At 35.0% G+C, this 18,788-nt stretch overlaps 1 protein-coding gene across 3 annotated transcripts in view; it reads right to left on the bottom strand.

Moving 5' to 3' along the window:
• Positions 1–874: 874 nt before the first annotated feature.
• The window catches only part of LOC121869994 (casein kinase I-like), a 93,603-nt gene continuing 75,689 nt past the window's right edge, over positions 875–18,788 (bottom strand). For all 3 annotated transcript variants that reach the window (XM_042371676.1, XM_042371674.1, XM_042371677.1), the window contains exons 9-10: positions 6,857–6,992; positions 875–6,137 (exon numbers count right to left, since the gene is read on the bottom strand). In XM_042371676.1, coding sequence (XP_042227610.1) covers positions 6,053–6,137; positions 6,857–6,992 — 221 coding nt within the window. In that variant the 3' untranslated portion in view covers positions 875–6,052. The remainder of the gene's footprint in view (positions 6,138–6,856; positions 6,993–18,788) is intronic.

Consider the following 18,788-nt stretch of genomic DNA (forward strand, 5'->3'; position numbering starts at 1 on the left):
TCACATACAGTACTGCAGGGGCTGATCCACCAGGGCGGGGGGACGGGTCCAAAGGGTCCCCCCTTTTCATCAGAAAATTCCAATACCTTTTCTTTTATGTAATATTGTACTCAGGCATTTTTGTACAGTAAAAAATAATTACTCTCAACCTCAGAACACTTTATCTCCTTATATCATGTGCACATGGATTCAAAATGGCCTCAAAATGTTCTGTAATATTTTAAGTCATTATCACTCCAAATTACACACACACACACACACATATGTATATATTATCTTTTTTTTTTCTTCGCAATTTGGAGTGATAATGACTACGGTAATGAAAGATTTTAGAACAACGGCTTTGGGCAGCAAGTTAATTTGTTTCTCCCATAATTATCACACCAAGGAATTCATTGTGTTGATTTGGATAACCTGAGTAAGACTGTCACCTTCTGCATGTGCTGACTTGGCTACCACTTTAAATCGTTACCAACTTCTTGCTCCGAGAAACAAGAACTTATGAAAGGGATGAGGTTTAATGCTGGATCTTTATGTAACCACAAAAGTAATAAGAATAAAGAAACACAAAGAGAAAGGAAGAAAAGGGAAGAAAGTAGGGGGAGGAGACAAAGAAAATGGGGTAAGGGAAGTAGGTAAAGGAGATTACTGAGATAAAGAAACTAGAAGGAAGAAAATAGAGGAGAGGAGAGTAGGAAAGCAAAGAGAAGTAAGGTAGAAAAGCATAGAATTAAGGAGGAGAGAATGGATGTAGGGAACGGAAGTAGGGAAGGAAAGCAGGAAAGTATGGACATGAATGCAGGAAAATAGGGGATAAAACAGGGAAGCAGAGAAGTGAGTAAAGGAAAGCAGGGAAGAAGGAAAAATGCAAGGAAAAAATTATTTGATGATTTTATTACAATCACATTACACTGCTTTCACAGGTAGATTTTAGAGAGCAATTCTCCCCCCTTGTATTGGTAATAATACATCACATATTAAAACATTTTAATTTAAAGCCTCCGAAAGTTATTGAATTTTTTTATTTTCATACACTATTCTTGTAAACAAAAAGAATCATACAAAATTAATGATACAGAATAAGTATATAGGAGCTTTGGGTGATAATAATAAACAATTAAAAGCACTGGATAAGTTGAAGAAGTCATATGCATTCAAAATTTCCATATTGGTTACTCATGAAACTCGTAAACATAAAATACAAGTTAGAATCCAATCTGCAAAGCATTCTTCACCCATGTTCTCTGTTTTGAGTGCAAGTACAGTATATAAAAAATTCATGTGTACAAAGGAAGGTTCAATAATTTTATGAGAAACATTCCCAAAGTGCTTTTACTGGACAGGCATGGAAGTGTGGGTCAGAAACTTGGTGATTCACTGTCAAATGGAAGTTGGGAAAAGATGAGAGTACTTAAAAAGGATAAGTAAAAATGGCTAAAATCTGGCAAATATGTACAACTTTGGAGAGAGATTTTAACCGGAGATGTAAAATTATATAAAATAAATAAGTAAAATATTTTAGTATTATGGTGACAGTTCACTATAGTAACAGCTGTTTACTAATACATACAGCATTATTTGACAAAACTCTTCTAAAGGAAGGAAGTTCTCACTTTTAATACAAATTAAAATGCTCAAATTTATCAGTTAATTATAATTTTCTATCAGTGAAATTTACACAGAATTCATAAGCTGAACTGAGAGATGAATTAAACCAACTACCAAGCTTCCTAACAAGGGTCATCTTGTTTGTTATACCAGACAACACAAACCAAACCATCTCAACCTAAAGTTAACCTAACAGTCTTAACTTATTGTTTTGTGATGTTATGTTTAGTTAGGTGGCATCATTTATTTATTTACTTACTCTTTTTGTCAAATATAGTAGTGGTTGCCTGAGCACACATCATAGTAATCAGTGACTACTAAAGTCACTTTAATGTGATACCTTTATACTTGTAGCTGCAATACTTTGAGAAACTAAAATGAACTAAAGAAAGATGATAACGAATGAGAAAGAGTATAAAAGATATACTGTACCTTCACTATAGAAGTGTTTTAGATAATATGTATGTAATGTACAGTACCTTTGTAGGTCTGTCTGAACAAAATTTGAGATAATAATGTACAGTACAGCATCCCTCCAGTATGAAAGGGTTCCATTCCTGAAAAACATCTGAATATAAAAATTGTATAAACTGATTGCAATGCTCCCATGAAGTCCCATTATATAACAGGAGATATGTTCCCATATAAAATCTGCCCCAACATTTATAATGACAAGGGTGGATCTGGGGGGTGGGGTTCCTGGGGGACCAGAACTCCCCTTTCCACCAGAAAATTCCAATACTTTTTCTTAAATGCAGTACTGTATTGTACTCAGGCATTTTTGTATTGTAAAAAGTATTTACTATTGACTTCAAAATATCTCCTAATGTGAAGTGTGCATGGCTGCAAAATGGCCCCATAATGTCCATGATATTGGTCAGATTTCAAAAAAAAATTCTGGGGGGGTTTACAGTGGCCCCCAAAACCCCCAGTTGGGTGGGCTCGCTGCACTCGCCATGTTCCCCCACCCACAACTTCTTGGACCCCCTCCCTTTTGATATTCCTGGATCTGCCTCTGAATGGCATAATATAACCTACAACACTTGTAGGCACATACTGTACTAGATAATGAGAAACAAGATTTATATTATAAACTATTGTCATAATAAAATGGCCACAAGTTTATTTAATGAAAATTAAAAAGATATACGTACAGTAATTTGTGGTTTTACCTACAAAATAAACATGTATAGTACAGCTTAATTTGTCTTCCATATCAGAAAACAATGTTGGAGAATGTAAACATGGATGCTCCCACAGGAGAGATCTGAGGGTCAGCTTCTGGTTACTGTACTGTACTAGTACATTAAGACATGACAATAACAATATGTTCTTACAGTAGTTAATTTTAGTTTGTCTTTATATGTTATAGAATAAAGATTATTTTGTGTTCAGTAAAATACTTAAGGTTACCCAAGATGTAAATTTTAGTTCATTTATCAGAATTTGTTCCTGAATTTGCTCAATTTGCAAAGTTTTGTTTGAGTCTACAATAATTGAGGGATGCCTGTTTATGTCTGAGTGTGTGTGTGTGTGTGTGTGTACTGTATTTAATTAAGACAGAACAAAGGGAATAATCCTGTTTTGTAATGATCACCGCTAACTGAGTACGTATACCAATATGTATAACAGGGTTGAAAGGTGAAATGTCAAAGGATATTTTCACTAAGTAGGAAAATTGTGGAGAAAAAGAACTCTCATCATTTCGTCACAGTAATCTGTTCAAGCGTGAAGTAGTGAATGTGCAATGATCAATATCAACATTTCCCAAAATGTTTAAATTTACAATACAAAGTACAACAATGACAATCCTATTTTTAATTGAGTGAGAACATGATTATTACAAAATAACCTGAATATGAAAAATGATACATAAATATCCCCTTTTCCCACTGCATAAAACTATAAAATGCTGCATTACGTCTGCCTTGAAAAAAATAATCCAGCAGGCACTCCCCCATTCAGACATCAAAGCATAAAACTCTCACATTTACTCCTCTGAAACACTCAGCCCATTCAAAGACAAATATCATTATGCACTCACTTGTATATGAATGATGGTAAATACAATGACTGGGTCACATTTAAGAACATGGCTAGACTGAGTATAGTCCAAGATGGGAGTCAGTATTTATTACCATAAGTTGTTGATCACTTCACTGCCAGTGAGAACTAAACACTTGTTTCATCATATTAAATGCACAAAAAACTATTAATGAGCTATAAATAAATAAAGACATAAATACATAAAATTCTCCCATTATAATCAGACATAACATAGCCAGATTCTCCCATAATCAGACAATGTAGCCAAATTCTCCCATAATTAGACAATGTAGCAAAATTCTCCCATAGTCAGACATAATGTAGCCAAATTCCAAAACATGACACTTTATGATATTACTACAGTATTCAGTAGTAGACAGCAACCAACTCATAAATGAAACACTTTGCTTACTAGTACCAAATTCCTCTGCAGTAATTCCTAAATATTCATCATAACCTCAATAATCCTGAACCAGTTTATCTTCATGTATGTATCAAAGAGACAAGTAATGAATAATTAGGAAGTCTAAAAGTGAATGAGCACCTAACACTTTTAGCTGGGATACAAAAGTAAAAACAAAAGCAAGTTAAATCCACATGGTATATGAATCCTCTGGCTTAATGGGCACTTCAGTATTTCAAACATGGTGCATTAATGTTTTTGAACCAATGTGTTTGTGTGTAGAGAGGACTTACTCCATCTGTGGGCCAAGAAATCAGTATCATATCACTTCTAACCCTAACCCATCTGAATTTTGTTGTGTATTTAATAATTTAGGGTTGAGAGGTGGTACAACATTAATTTGTGCCCCTAGAGAACCTCTTAACACTCACTCACACGGCTCTAAGAAACAGTACCACTTTACCTGTGAACCCATAAGGTGATCCCTTACACAAAATGCTTCTATGCTGAACTAACATTTGTTTGTTAAGGAATGCAAGCTGTTTATTCTTTATTAACAATTACGCTCCTCTCAGGAACACTTCAACTAAATTTCAGCACCTGGAAGATTTATTTAAGACACTGTGTCCTTTCTCCCAGGAGTCATGACCCAATGGAAGGCCAGCAGTACTGTATCACTTACAGTAAATGCATACACCCGATTATCCTATGAATCTATTGTTGTGAAAATTAATTGGTAACAATATGCATACAGTATATCATACTTTAAAGTACTGTATCTATGCAAGATCACTGGCCAAAAGTTCACAGGAGTTAAAAAATGAAGGTAAACTTTTGTGCCAATACTTGTGGCCAATACACTTCACTTAAGCTATTTAAAAAATAAATTTATATTTTAATTATCATTAATATTTCACAAATTTTGACAATAACTTGGGCAAGATTTAAAATTTAATGGGAGAAAATACCAGAATAATAAAAAATGACTACAGGATACTTTTACTTTGAACACAGCAGGTATAGTACAGTATAAGCTTCTCTGTTTGATAACCACAATAATATAGCTTTTGTAGATAAATTTAAGTTTTAATAAACATTTGAGTCATTAAGATGGCAATGATAAGCTGAGATAAACTAAAGAGGGTTTTGACTTTACATATGGTATTAATAATAAAAAGTGTAAAAAAGCTTTACATATGGCTACCATCAACACATTATACATAGCAATATATTCCTATATTTTCAAACAATCTTTTCATCAAGTTTCATTTTACATTGCAACTGTTTGCTATAACTGATGCATTAAACTCAACTCTTAATAGCTTATAGACTAAGCATCTGCAAGGAAGTAATGGAGTCTGGCTAGTACATACTTACTTACATCACATTTGCAGTTTTTATTACCATAAGAGATGCCCCCATGAAGACCTGCAGGCAATGAGATCAATGGTACCGACAAAGTACACAACTTAAGATTACCTCTGTATTCAAGAACACCATACTGTATTAACAGGTGAATGTACACATTATACAAACTAAAAAAAAAATAAAATCAAAGACACTACACACTTGTTGATCCTGATGACAGCTTCATCCCACAAGTTTCATCATAAACAATTACAAAATTATAATTGATAGAACTAATTGGTGCATTTAATGCATTCACTTGTCATATAAAGTTTGTATTACACATTTTCATAAATACTATAATTAAGGCCATGGCTTTCATTCCAAAGGAGTTCACATTTTCCATCAACATATTGTCAGATAAGCTTGAGCTTTGCTGGCCAGTAAAATGTTTGCACTGCTGACAGCAACACCCCCTGCACGTCAAGCAACTGCCCGTGTGGCCATAATACACGCAAAACTTTCGTGCAAGTTCAATCAAATTTATGGCTGTGGTGTTGACCATCACATAGCAGCATCTTACTACACTATCATGTACAGCACTGCCAAGTCATTACAAAGAACCAAGCTAAATTGGATGCCTAATCTTCACTTCTTTGCTGGATATCTAAAGGTGCCGTCCCTGCCAGCTGATCCTCTACGTATCACCCCTCCAGATACTGGGGGACTCACACTGCAAACAAACCATTTAATGTTAATTATAAATTGTTACAAAATAAAAGTAAAACTATACGGTACAATAATGCCATTTACAAGCAGGTTATTATTAAGTTATTTAAAATCAGCACAGTAATGCAAATATATTTCAATTTGTACAGCTGTACACTAAATGATGATGTCAAGTACGGAGCTAATACAGGCAAATATTTTAATGAATAATTGTTAATTATCTCATAAAAACACAATGCAAGGAATTCCTGTTTAGCATTGTCTCACACACACACACTAAAAAAAGATTCAAAATATCTGTAGCTAAGGCAGAAATTCTTCATCAAATTTCATACCACAACAGCGATGATGTAGGCAAAACAAATGAAAATTTTGAAATTGATCAAGTCATAAATCATGTAACTCCAGATCTTTAAGAGATGTGAACCATCAAACTGGCAGTTATAAGCAAGAGGCTTATGAGATATACAACTTCTAAGTATATCATGGGCAGAATCTGATGTTGCTTTAAGATTTGCCTTGAGGTTTGGAATTTCTGAAAATAACTGCACTCTCTCATTCTCAAGTCATTATCTTTCCACATTCACCCGAGAGAAGCCCACCCACTGCATCATCATCAGAAATAAGATAAATTCTGGAAGTAATCTTTTGAGACAAGTATAATACTGTACAGTATTAATCTTTGACCATGTTCACAGGCTGTAAGTACATAGTTTTCCTCACCTGTTGGCCCAAGTTTCAACACATCTATCCGTTGCTCTTGACAGCTCAGGGGTCTGTGCATTAGAAGTCCCAGATCGGTGTACCCTCATGCTCACACGTTGTTCGCTCTCACTTCCTGATCGCAGTCGCCCTACACCTGTATAATGCATAACTTATAAGCATGAATTCATCCAGAAAGTATTAAATCTGTTTAAGCATATATAGATAAAAATCAATCATAAAGGTAACATAAAACTTTAAAAGTAAAAAAAAAAAGTAAAACTTTAATACAGTAACGTAAAATGCCCAATGGTTAAGAAAATCTGTTTCCTCTTACCAACCTAATTCTGTTCTCATTTATAGAGGGTTGACCAGGTGCATTAAACCCCATTAATAAGAAAACCACAATAAAACAATACATAAAAATACTGTAAGTAAAGGCACATAGAAAAGTAAAAAGAATTAAATCATATACAGGTATTAACTTACTGTCGAGTGTAAGAATATTAACATATTATTTAAACGCTCCATACCTCAAGTCCATTCTATATTTCTTTATCCATAAATCATTCATCAACTGTAAACATTCTCTGACAGTACTGTACTGTACACAGTACTTTGTACTGTAATTACAGTAAATCCCAAGATCTTGGCAGATCAATGGCTTCCTACCTTTCTCACGCTGTTAAATTCTATATACTGTACATTATCTTACCTTTCAAGGTCCTTTTTCCCCAAATTCATAATCTAACATCTCATACTTTTAACGTTTACATTATCTCAGTACTGTATCTTCCTAATACCCTCCTCATAACACACGCCTTCCCCACATCCAATGTTCACCCAGTTCATGCAGGCAGATCTATAGTACTGCATACGTACTGTGTTTATTCACTGCCATTAATTTAAAATTTACATAAAAGAACCTTCAAGGCTTAATCTTTCCACAGTACAGTACAGAAGAGTTCAAGTTTGTATTCCTTTATGTAGGCAACTTGTACATTCCACACTCGGCACTTTCCCAATGATAAAGGTTTGTCAGATACTTTCATTTGCCTACCTGGCAAACATCCATCATACAGTTCCAAAATATCTTTAAATTCATTCATTTGCAAAATCAACTACAGAATGTATGAGACAATTTCTGCCTTATTCTTATACAGTACTACTGTAAACAAGTTTAATTTTAACATTCACAGGTGCATTAAAATATCAATATTTTCCCACAAATTCACTGCCTTGTAACATATGTATAGTAAAATTATAGGATTTCAATAAATTTTTCATGTGGTTTAACAAAGCCCTGAGTTATATATCAACAAATATGATAGGATGGCTTACTTCCTTTTCATGTCAAAATCATTTGATCAAATAATAATTTAAAATAACCATTGCTATTGTCCACTTACCGAGTACAGTAGGTATTTTATGAGCCTTACAGTTATCAAGTCCAATAAATTATCTTTGCTTTTTTTCTCTTCCACATTATCCACTATAGTATATGCACTCTACTCTCTCCCTGCTTTTTGTTAAATTAAACCTAACCAAATTAATGTGACCTGGTTTTACACAAACACTATGGGCCAGAGTTTTAATCGCCCTCATCCATTAATGGGGGTCAGGGCCGGCCTTGAGCCAATTGGACCAATTGGGCCCCGTGCCTAAGGGGGCCCCGTGCTACAGTAATCTACTCTCGGCTCGTCAAGTACACACAACACATTGTAATATATATGTAACACCATATCATTTTACAGTCACTAAAACAAGTGGTATTGTAACTATGTACTTTTCAGAGGTGATCTACACATTTTGTTTGTTACTTGTAGGCTTACATGTATGCAATTTTACATTAAAATGTAGCATAGATCTGTTTGGTCCATGCACTTTTAAAGCACACATTTTGATTACTTCCATTCTACCATAGAGATATAAAGTCTATAATAGACTTTATTTATATTTCTATGATTCTACAGACCTTGAAGGGGAACCTGAGGCCCACCAAAATTTCTCCCAATTGAGCCCCGCACCTCCCAAGGCCGGCCCTGATGGGGGTCTTTGTGTTTACAACCACTTTTTAAAAAATTTGAGTCACAAAAACTGCACTGCAGCGCTTGACAGGGAGATATGGCAGTAAAATTAACATATAATATGAGAATGTTAATTTTACCACCACACCTCCCTGTCAAGAACTGTAGTGGTGTTCTTTGTTAACCAAATTTTTTAAAAGTCCAGTTGTAAACATGACCCCCATCAATGGAAGAGGGTGATTAAAACTCCGGCATATATCTCTCTACATTCAACACCTTTTATTCCCTTATTAGCTGTACACTACAGTAAAATGTAGCCAAAATGTTCAAGTGATCATTATGAGTAAATTGATCATTAAGTATTACTCTTACTCCTCTTGTACCTGTGTGTTGGCTGGATCTTGGGGTACAGAAACCCTAAAGAGGTGACACTGTTGGAGGAGTAGATAAAGATCAGTGTACAGCATAATATACTAAGTGGAGTAACATTAACTCAACACTAGTGTTTACACAACCTCTCTCTCCTACACTGGTTCACCTTCTTTCATTTTATTTATTAATTTTCTCTAACTGATTCAATTATACTTCTGCTGTAAAAGTGAAAAAAAAATAAATAAATAAGAATGTTGCTAAACCAGTTTAAAATGTTTTGGGCAGTTATGGCCTTCAAAGGTTTTCCACTCTATTGTGTGAACTTAACTCGGAAGAACTCTGCCTAACCGGGTGCATATACTGTTCAGTGTACCATCCTCAGGTCAATATGGAACTCCTTATACATTATATCTACATACTGTATAGTACAGTATAGTGTTCATGCATCTCTTCACTGTGGTGGTATCCTAGCCACTATGATATTAATATATCAAAGGAATGCCTATGTCATAATCAGTACGGTACAGGTAATCAAACAAGTGGAAAGGGAAAAAAAGGTTGACACAAATAACAGATAAGGTTTTGGTAAGCAATTAAAAATAGGTTACTTCTTGATAAAGGAGTAACTAGGCCCAACTCTACCTTCTTATGGTAGTGCATCCTCTTCAACAGATAGTACAAGGTTGAACTGAAAAAGGGAGAAGGGGAACTACCCATGGATAGTCTAGTTTTAAAATAAACCTTTTTACATATAAAGTACCTATATTTTAGATACAGTATTGTTTTCATAGTATAAGAGCTAGATTGTTCGTATTGTTTCACTAAATTTTAACTTTGACTATTAATATGTAACAAAGTTATTGTAAAATATATATTGCATTTAATATTTCTAAAGGAGTTAGAGTGTTGTAAGTTTTGAAGTAGCAAGTAAGGACACCATATATTACAAGTGCAATACTGTATATGGACAACACCTTATTGTACCCAGCTCCTTAAGCGAGGAGTTCACTGACCTCAGTCAGTGAGTGGTATCGACTCCTCAGACACCAAGTACAACACTTAGTTTGGTATCCCAACCAGTAGAGGGAAGAAGAGGACACAGGTAAATTAGAGAAAAGATAATATAATTAGAAAAGACGAAAACAATGTACAGGTATATATTTTAAATGAAGAAGCTCAGATACTGGAAGTCACACAATTTCATGGATCATAGGATAGACATTTTAGGTCCTGGGTAAACCTGCCATGAGAAGGAGTGCGAGAGATGAGAGAAAACATCTAGAAAGGGATGAATGGTCAGGTATAGTAGAATGTTATAGACTGCATGAGACATAAAGAGAAAATTAATGTTGTAGTAATTCACATACTGCATCACCAAGAATGAAACAATGTGAGGGGTGGGAAACACTGAAGTTTGGAAAGGTTAAGGGGTAAGAGGGAGTGTTTTGCCGAGTCACAGTGGATAAAAAGAGGTTCTCTGAGGTGGTATGAACATATGGGAGACACTCTACAGAATAGGGTGGTACAGTCCAGTTGTGGTGAGCAGGACACAGCTTACATCATGGGGTGGGAGTTGGAGCAATATATCAAGGAGAAAACTGGGGAGGGGGTAAATGGGCTGAAGACGGCAAGGAACAGATAGAGGAACTTCGAGTTTGTTGCCATCCTCGCAGAACGTGAGGTGCCAGACAAACTATGAAAAACAATATTGTACTGCATAAAGCTTTGACCACAGTTTGTGTGAGGTAGCCAATTAACACACTCTCAAGACATACCGACTGTATGTTTTAAGCCAATTTGAAAGGTTTTGAAAGTAAACTCCAAATAAGTCTCCGCTCATAAACCTCAAATGTAATACTGTAATTAAATTGTAATAAGATGTAAATGACCATTTGTACACTTATAATAAAAAGTGGAATGCCTGGGAGTATTCTTGAACCTGGGACATGACGCTGAATTTTTCAGTACATTTCTGACGACTGATTCATCAAATTTAACTTTACTGTATTTGTAAAGGTGAACTACCTTCAGTAAATAAGTAAGAAAGAATGTATGAAAATATGACTATTCCAACTACTGATGAATACCTTCTGAGTTTCTGTAACTTCCTTGTTCATGGAACAATATCTTTTACTTCTGAAATGTTCTTTTGATGAGAAAAAATATTACATTCCATCATTTTCTTCTTCTGAATTTGCAGTAAAATTTAAAACCAGTGGATTTTAAACATTTCAGACTAAACACCCACACACATACCATCTTAACTTCTTGGAAATATATTTCCAATGAAGACTGTACCACACCCTAATCCTCTTCATTCTCTACCACCTCTAAACCAATTTGCTTATTTTCATCTTTCATATTATGTACTGTACTGCTCTGTACTATACTGTGCTGTACTATACAGTACTGTACTGTACTATGCTGTACTATACAGTACTGTACTGTACAGTACTATACTGTGCTGTACTATACAGTACTGTACTGTACTATACTGTGCTGTACTGTACTATGCTGTACTATACTGCACTGTACTGTGCTGTACTGTACTATACTGTACTGTGCTGCACTGTACTGTGCTGCACTGTACTGTACTATACTGTATAAGGTATATGGCTCTCTACTGTCCTGACAATAGTCATCACTCAGGTGAGGTAATCACACTCCATAGTCCACATGTCACCACACCACTCAATCACCATCACCCCAGTGTTTATACAGTAAAGGTACTGTACTTGCATTTATAAAATACATTCTAAATACCATAGAAATACTGTACTTTTTTTTTTACCAATCTAAAGGTAACATTTTTTCTATAATTTATTACTGTACAGAATTACAAAAAAATTTAAATTAATATTCATTTGAAAAACTTTGATGAGTAATATATTGGTGTGCAAATTTTACATTTTCCTCTGCCATCAACAATTATCTTTATCATTCCCGTATAAGCATAAATAAAAATAAAAAAAATAAATCGGATTAATAAAAATTAAATTAAATAAACACGAAGACACCGATACATCCGCGTGCGTCTGTGCTTTGGGATAACCGAGAAGTGCGGATGACAGCGTACGAGGCAGATACCGTACTTTAATAGGTCCAGCTCTTACGTGTGTTCTCTGCCAGTATAGTACACATGCAATCACGTGTCAGAGAACAAAGAACGTTGAAAATATAACATTCACTCAAACATGTGAAAACCTTGTAAGGTATAAACACTTGATACTGTACGTACACATATTTCTGTTGTTAGGAAGTGTGTGAAGCATGGTGTTGGGGGACTGCTCCATCACATAGCTATTAGTACAGTCACAACTCGTGTTTTGTCAACGCAAATTGGCTATAACGCGATTGATGAATAGAAGAACGATATTTGTAAAACGCGAACGCGTGTTGGCTGTAACGCGATTCCACTCGAACGTTTTAAGTGTACCGTCGCTTGGCGTGGAATTATGCAGTGTTTACGGTTCACGTTCGACATCACGTGTTCAATCGATTCATGTGTTTTGTTTGTGAAGTGTTATTTGATAAGGACTCTACAAATTTCATCCTTTTTTTGCAAATTTAGCTGTTCCCATAAATACTGTATGAAAAATAAATAAAAATAATGTTTGGCAGTGCGGACCAATAGCATTTTACACCCGCGCTCTGTTTCCATCACACGATCAGTTGAAACACGGGGGTTGTTTTGAAGCGTCCTCATTGTAGACAATGACTACAGTGCAGAACGGAGCAGGATTGCAGTTAGTGGTGTTAAATCTTTTTTGGCACCTTATGAACAGCTTCTTTGTGAAAGAAGAAAGACGGCAAAGCAGCAAACATGAGACATCTTTTTTAAGTCCCCCAAGAAGCAGTCTGAAGACACTGAACCACAGTCATCCACTTCTGGAATTAGACGTTTTTTCTTCCATCCCATGCAACCAAAACTGCACCTGATGACGATGATGACAACTCTCAACTCCTGTCTGCAGGACTCCTCAACCTCAACATCAACCTTCTCCCCCATCAAGTTATATTCATATTTTTTCAAGGTAAAGTGTTACATTTACTGTATGATCTCATTATTAGATATGACTAACATTTATTTAGACTGTGCTATCCTTTGTGTTAGGCTAACTACTATTTTTTTTTAGATTTCAAGTAATCTGCACCTAACCCTATTTTCTCCACAAGCCCTGTTATTTCTATTGCGCGAATTTCTACAACGCGAGGTTTTACAAGAACACAACTATTGCGTTGTAGCAGAACTGACTGACCCTGTATTTATAGTCTACAGCAACAAATTATTACAGTATACAGCCTGTACTTATTGTTAACCTTGAGCTATACTCAACTTTAGTCATGTCTCACAGGGAACACTCCCCCAAAACCCATCAACCACAACTTTATCATCTACAGGAGAATTCTGCAACATAACCCCTACAGTAGACAAGGGATTATTATATTTTCTTTTACGGTCTACATAATATATGTAGGGAGCAAATTAATAGATTTTCATCAATTCACTGTTGTCCCAACCATTACAAGGAATTCAGCAGAGCAATGATTTTGAGGGTTTCCTTGCATGTATCCTTTGATTACTGTAAGTGATAAAATTCTCAAATTGTTCAACTAATCTTTGCATTGTTTAGTTGTCAACTTGTTTTAAATATTGTTATTTTGTGACCAGTTTGTTAATACTGCATGATTACAAAGAAGGCATCTGTTGTAGAGCAATCAAAATTTATATTAATCTTTATATGTATCATTAAATCCCCTGATACAGCTCTAATTTTGCTTTGGCATCATTAAGAACACAACTTTATCACCGCTCAAGGAAACTCCGAGTTACCATAATTACTTTATGAGAACCAAAATACAATAAACAAATACCAAAGAAATCACACTGACTTACACAACTTAAGCTAAATTGTACAGGTATTTCTATGTACATAATGTATATGTACATAAAATGTAATGGGCATGCTTGGGACTTGACGCAACCCCCCATCCTAGTCCAGGGGCACGGGGCTAGTCCCCCCACCTTCTTGAATTCAGTTACTAAAAAGAAACAAAAGCAAATAAACATGAAATGCTTGAATTTGCAAGAAGATAATCAAGAGTGATTGAAAATCTGGTGCATGACAGGAACTCAACCAGTATTTTATGCAAAACCAAGAACAAAGAAACAAATAATGGAAATAAAATAAGGAAAAGTTTAATGAATAAGAGAAAGAAAGTACAGTACAGTATTACTGAGTGATAATATGAGGACATCTGTGACAGAACAAGTAACATGAATCAGTTAATAGTAAACATAAAAAGAAAATAATGGAAATATTTGAGAGATGAATCTTCAAGTGATTCATGAGGATGACAACAGTGAGAGTGACTGAATGAAGGTAAGTAATGAGAGAGTCTATTTTACTCGTAATTTTGGCCACCCTGAAGCATGGCAGGAAATAATGAAAAAAAAAAGAAAAAAAAAGGTTTCTGAACAAAAGAACACAAAGGAGGACTGCAACAGTGGACAAGATGATAGGTAAAAGAAGACTCAGATTAAAATGGTACTGGTGGCAAGCTGATCAAAGAAAACAAATATGTAAGTGAAAAGAAGTTTCTGGCAATATTAACACATTGAAAACTTTTTTAAATGTCAAACTCAGCAAAAGTTATTTGTGATGTTTCTTGCAGTAACCTGGATACTGCATAAGAGTTGAAAAAACTGTTCTCATACACAAAGGATCTTTTTGAACAAAACTACTGAAATTTCTATGATCTTGTATTACGAGAATCATCAGCCCATGCCACTTGTGAGCTACACAGACTGGTGGCCTCAAAATCCCTAATTGGTAACTTTACTGGGTCCATCCCTCCCCCATCTCGAGACACATACAAACCAGGCAATTAATCGATGGTCAGCCAAGGTAGTAAAGTCAGCGCTTGCCCGTGAACACATTAGCATGGATAAATGACTCGAAAAATTAATTTTCTTTGTTTCTAAACCCATCTATCCACTGCTGTCAATCAACAACCCATCTGCTTGCACACATGCATTTTCAGATTAACCAGAAAATTTCCCTTAATCTTTAATTTAACTTTCATTTAAATGAAAATTTGGGTTATACAGTAAGTTTCATAATCCTTTTTACCTATTTTGCATTCATATGCCCTTATGGGCTTTTCCAAAGAGCTAAATTCATCAATATATATTACTGGAACATTCCCTTACTCTTATAGTCTCATACCTACTGTACAGGGTTTACCACTCACAATCAATGCTGACCCTTAATCACCTGGGCAGGAATTTTTTCAAGAGACAGAAACTACCCCAAAACAAAACAATCACATTTAATAGTTTACAAATTGTACCATCTGGCATCAGGAAACAGCCCAGGAAGACCAGACACGCCAACCACATTGGTTAACCAGTACTGTACCCTGCAACAGTCCCGTCCTGCCACATCCAAAGTCTCTCAATTGCCAGTCAATATGCACTGGGACAATCACTGGGTCATCAACTGCATCTCTTCAAGATATAATATTGTTCCTCTCTCTCCATTTTCATTGACAAGATTCCACATCTCTGCAGCTGCCTTTACCATGGTATTCAATTGCCTCCACAATCTTAAACCTTTTGTACATATGCAAGCACACCACTTAATCTCGCCATCTAGTTGCTTCTGTAGGCACTACCTAAGTTGTCTACTTTCCATTGCTCAAATTTGACAAGCTGTACACAGAATTTCCTCTAATAACCGCTCAAACTAAATTTTTCTTAAAATTGATTACTTCCATTCACAGTTTTATAAGCCACAACAATAAGTAAGGGTGTCAGTTCAAGATATTCAGTGTCATTCCTACAGTTTTGAGTATACCTTATTCACATGTTTGTTGCTCAATTTATGGTAATTTTATTTCCAAACACAGTATCCCATCATGACAACTTTAAGATTCAGTACACAACTAGGGTGAAGTCCCGGTTACAACCAGAGCCAAAAATACCCCAAATTAACCAACTCCAGAAGGCTATAATCTCTGAACCAAATAAGACACATCTTATTTTTGTACAATACCACTGTACAGTACAACAGATGTCAGGAATATAAATTTTATCAGATTCTAGACATACTCCAATAGCAGGACATCTTTAAGTGAGTGTTGAACCCAAAACAATTTGACAAGTGATGATCCAATGTAGTGAAGAATAAGATGCTGCATTTGGTCTTTGATCCAGAAGAAGAGTTTAACAACAGCAATAATATTAACCTTGCAAAGTTACTGCAGGAGATATAGTGGATCATTAATTAAGAGACCATTTTGTTTCACTCCAGGAAGAATGTTTTTACTTCAGTAGCTTGAGGTATAATGCACTTGTTTCAACCAATCAGTTGAAAGGTTCTTTTCCTACCTTACAAACCATTTGCTAGGGTATTGGGTAGCCAGAATAAAGGGGAACACTCCCTCTAACTCAATTAAGTGTCATTCTTTCTCTCCAACTATTGTAACAAATGTGTCCTGCTATGATTACAACAAGTCCCCAAGATATCCTTCTCATTTCTCTGTTATTGCATATAGAAAAATATACTTGTTGATCCAAAAACAAGTTTTCTTGTAAAAATTGACCTAAAGCAGTTGGTTAGCCAAAAACAATATTTTATTTACCTAAAATAAGTAATTAAAAAACTGTAAATGAATGCCTATTTTCCATTCAAGAGAGTTTGATAATAGTGTACAGTATATATATCACAGAAAGAACTGAATGATGTCTTTAACGGTCACTTTGGTAAATCAAAACAATGTCTAACAATTTTCAGTGGTAATAATGTGAGTAATTCACTGTGCATCAGAGCAACACAATTGTAAAGGCCAACACATAAACAAAATCTTAACTCGTGACTTACCTTCACATATGTAACATATATAATTCCCCACTGAGAAGTCACTTTGTCAGGCAAATTGTGCCATCGTTCCAGCTTCTTGATAATCAACATGACTTAAAATTTAATCACTCATAATAAATAAATATATATAGCTCTTGCCCATTCCACAGTAGTGAATCAGTGTCAAGAACACCTTTGAAATTAAGTGGTTCTCTGTTTTGAAAAAATCTGAGAATTGTAGTGAAGATAAAAAGTAATTACTAAACTATGATGAAAAATGAGAAAGTAAAAGTTGACTGAATCATGACAACAATGGGTGACTGATAAACTTGACAGACTATAATGATAAGGCATAAAATGTCCAGAAATGTGAAATTAAAAGAGGATTAACCTTGACAGCAGATGGAGAAGCTGAAGTTCAGAGGCTGACACACTAGTTGGACTGAGTTATGATATGAACAAGTGATAATACTACACTCCAGCTGAAGAGACAAAAGCATAAAACAATAAAGGTACAGTAAACTGAATAGTACTGAAAAAGTGTTTTTTGATTAGGATGGATGGATGAAGTGAGTGATAATGCTTGGAGAAGTAACAACACAAACAAGATATTGGCAGAAAAATGTACAAGATGAGACATGTACTGTACACAAAATTAAGGAAATATAATGATGATCAATTAGATAAAACAAGTTACAGAATATTACTGAAATTAATATCGCAAAGGAGTTATATATATGTGTACAAAGGCTGATAAAATTCATCTACATTACTGTATATACTTGCAATGTAAGGAAATTCATTTAGTACAAATACTAAAATGATACTGGAAGTAGCACTGATATATACACAAATATTAATATTATTTAAGGCTGTTTTGTTATAAAAAGGGCATTATTTATACACACACACTGTACATAAGTGGTCCTGTATCAGAGGCAGCTGCTAGTGGGTCTGAGTATTGATTGCAATGATGTTGAAATTAAATGTTAAATAATAAGTTCTTTAAGTTCAGCCTTGAGTCAAGCTGAAGACGGCGTTAAAGATGAAGATCACATTGTCAACATTAAGTAAGCATAAGGGTGCTATACTTGTTTAAGGTGGCTTTTAAAGCTTAACAAGTTAATGCAGGTCAAGCTTAGGTGCAGCTTTAATGGAGGGGTCAGCTAAGTGGTACATTAATTTTTCAATTATATCAGCAATATTCATTATTTATATAATTTGTTTAAAACACATGCATTAAGATGATATATTATGTCTCCTCAGAACAATGATAGAGTTCATACATTGGCAAATGACAGGACATGACTAAAGTGTGTTTGCCAGTTGATACAATAATGAATGACAAATGGTTGATAAAATGGTGAGAGAAAGAGTTGATACAATGGTCACTGAAAGTTGATAATACGGTGAATGACGAGTTGCTACAATGGTGAACAAATAAGAGTTGATATGATGATGAATGACAAGTGTTACCAGGTAGTACACTGGTGAATGACAAGTGTTAGTACAATGATGAATGACAAGTATTAGTACACTGGTGAATGACAAGTGTTAGTACAATGATGAATGACAAGTATTAGTACAATGGTGAATGGCAATGCTAGGAAGTGAAAGACAGAGCAGTTAGGGTAAAAAAGTGCTGTTGGTGTAAAAAAAAAGTTACCAGAAATAAACCTATAGACCAGC

The sequence above is a fragment of the Homarus americanus genome, unplaced genomic scaffold (genome assembly GCF_018991925.1).
Source record: "Homarus americanus isolate GMGI-L3 unplaced genomic scaffold, GMGI_Hamer_2.0 scaffold14467, whole genome shotgun sequence".
NCBI classification, from domain to species: Eukaryota; Metazoa; Arthropoda; class Malacostraca; order Decapoda; family Nephropidae; genus Homarus; species Homarus americanus.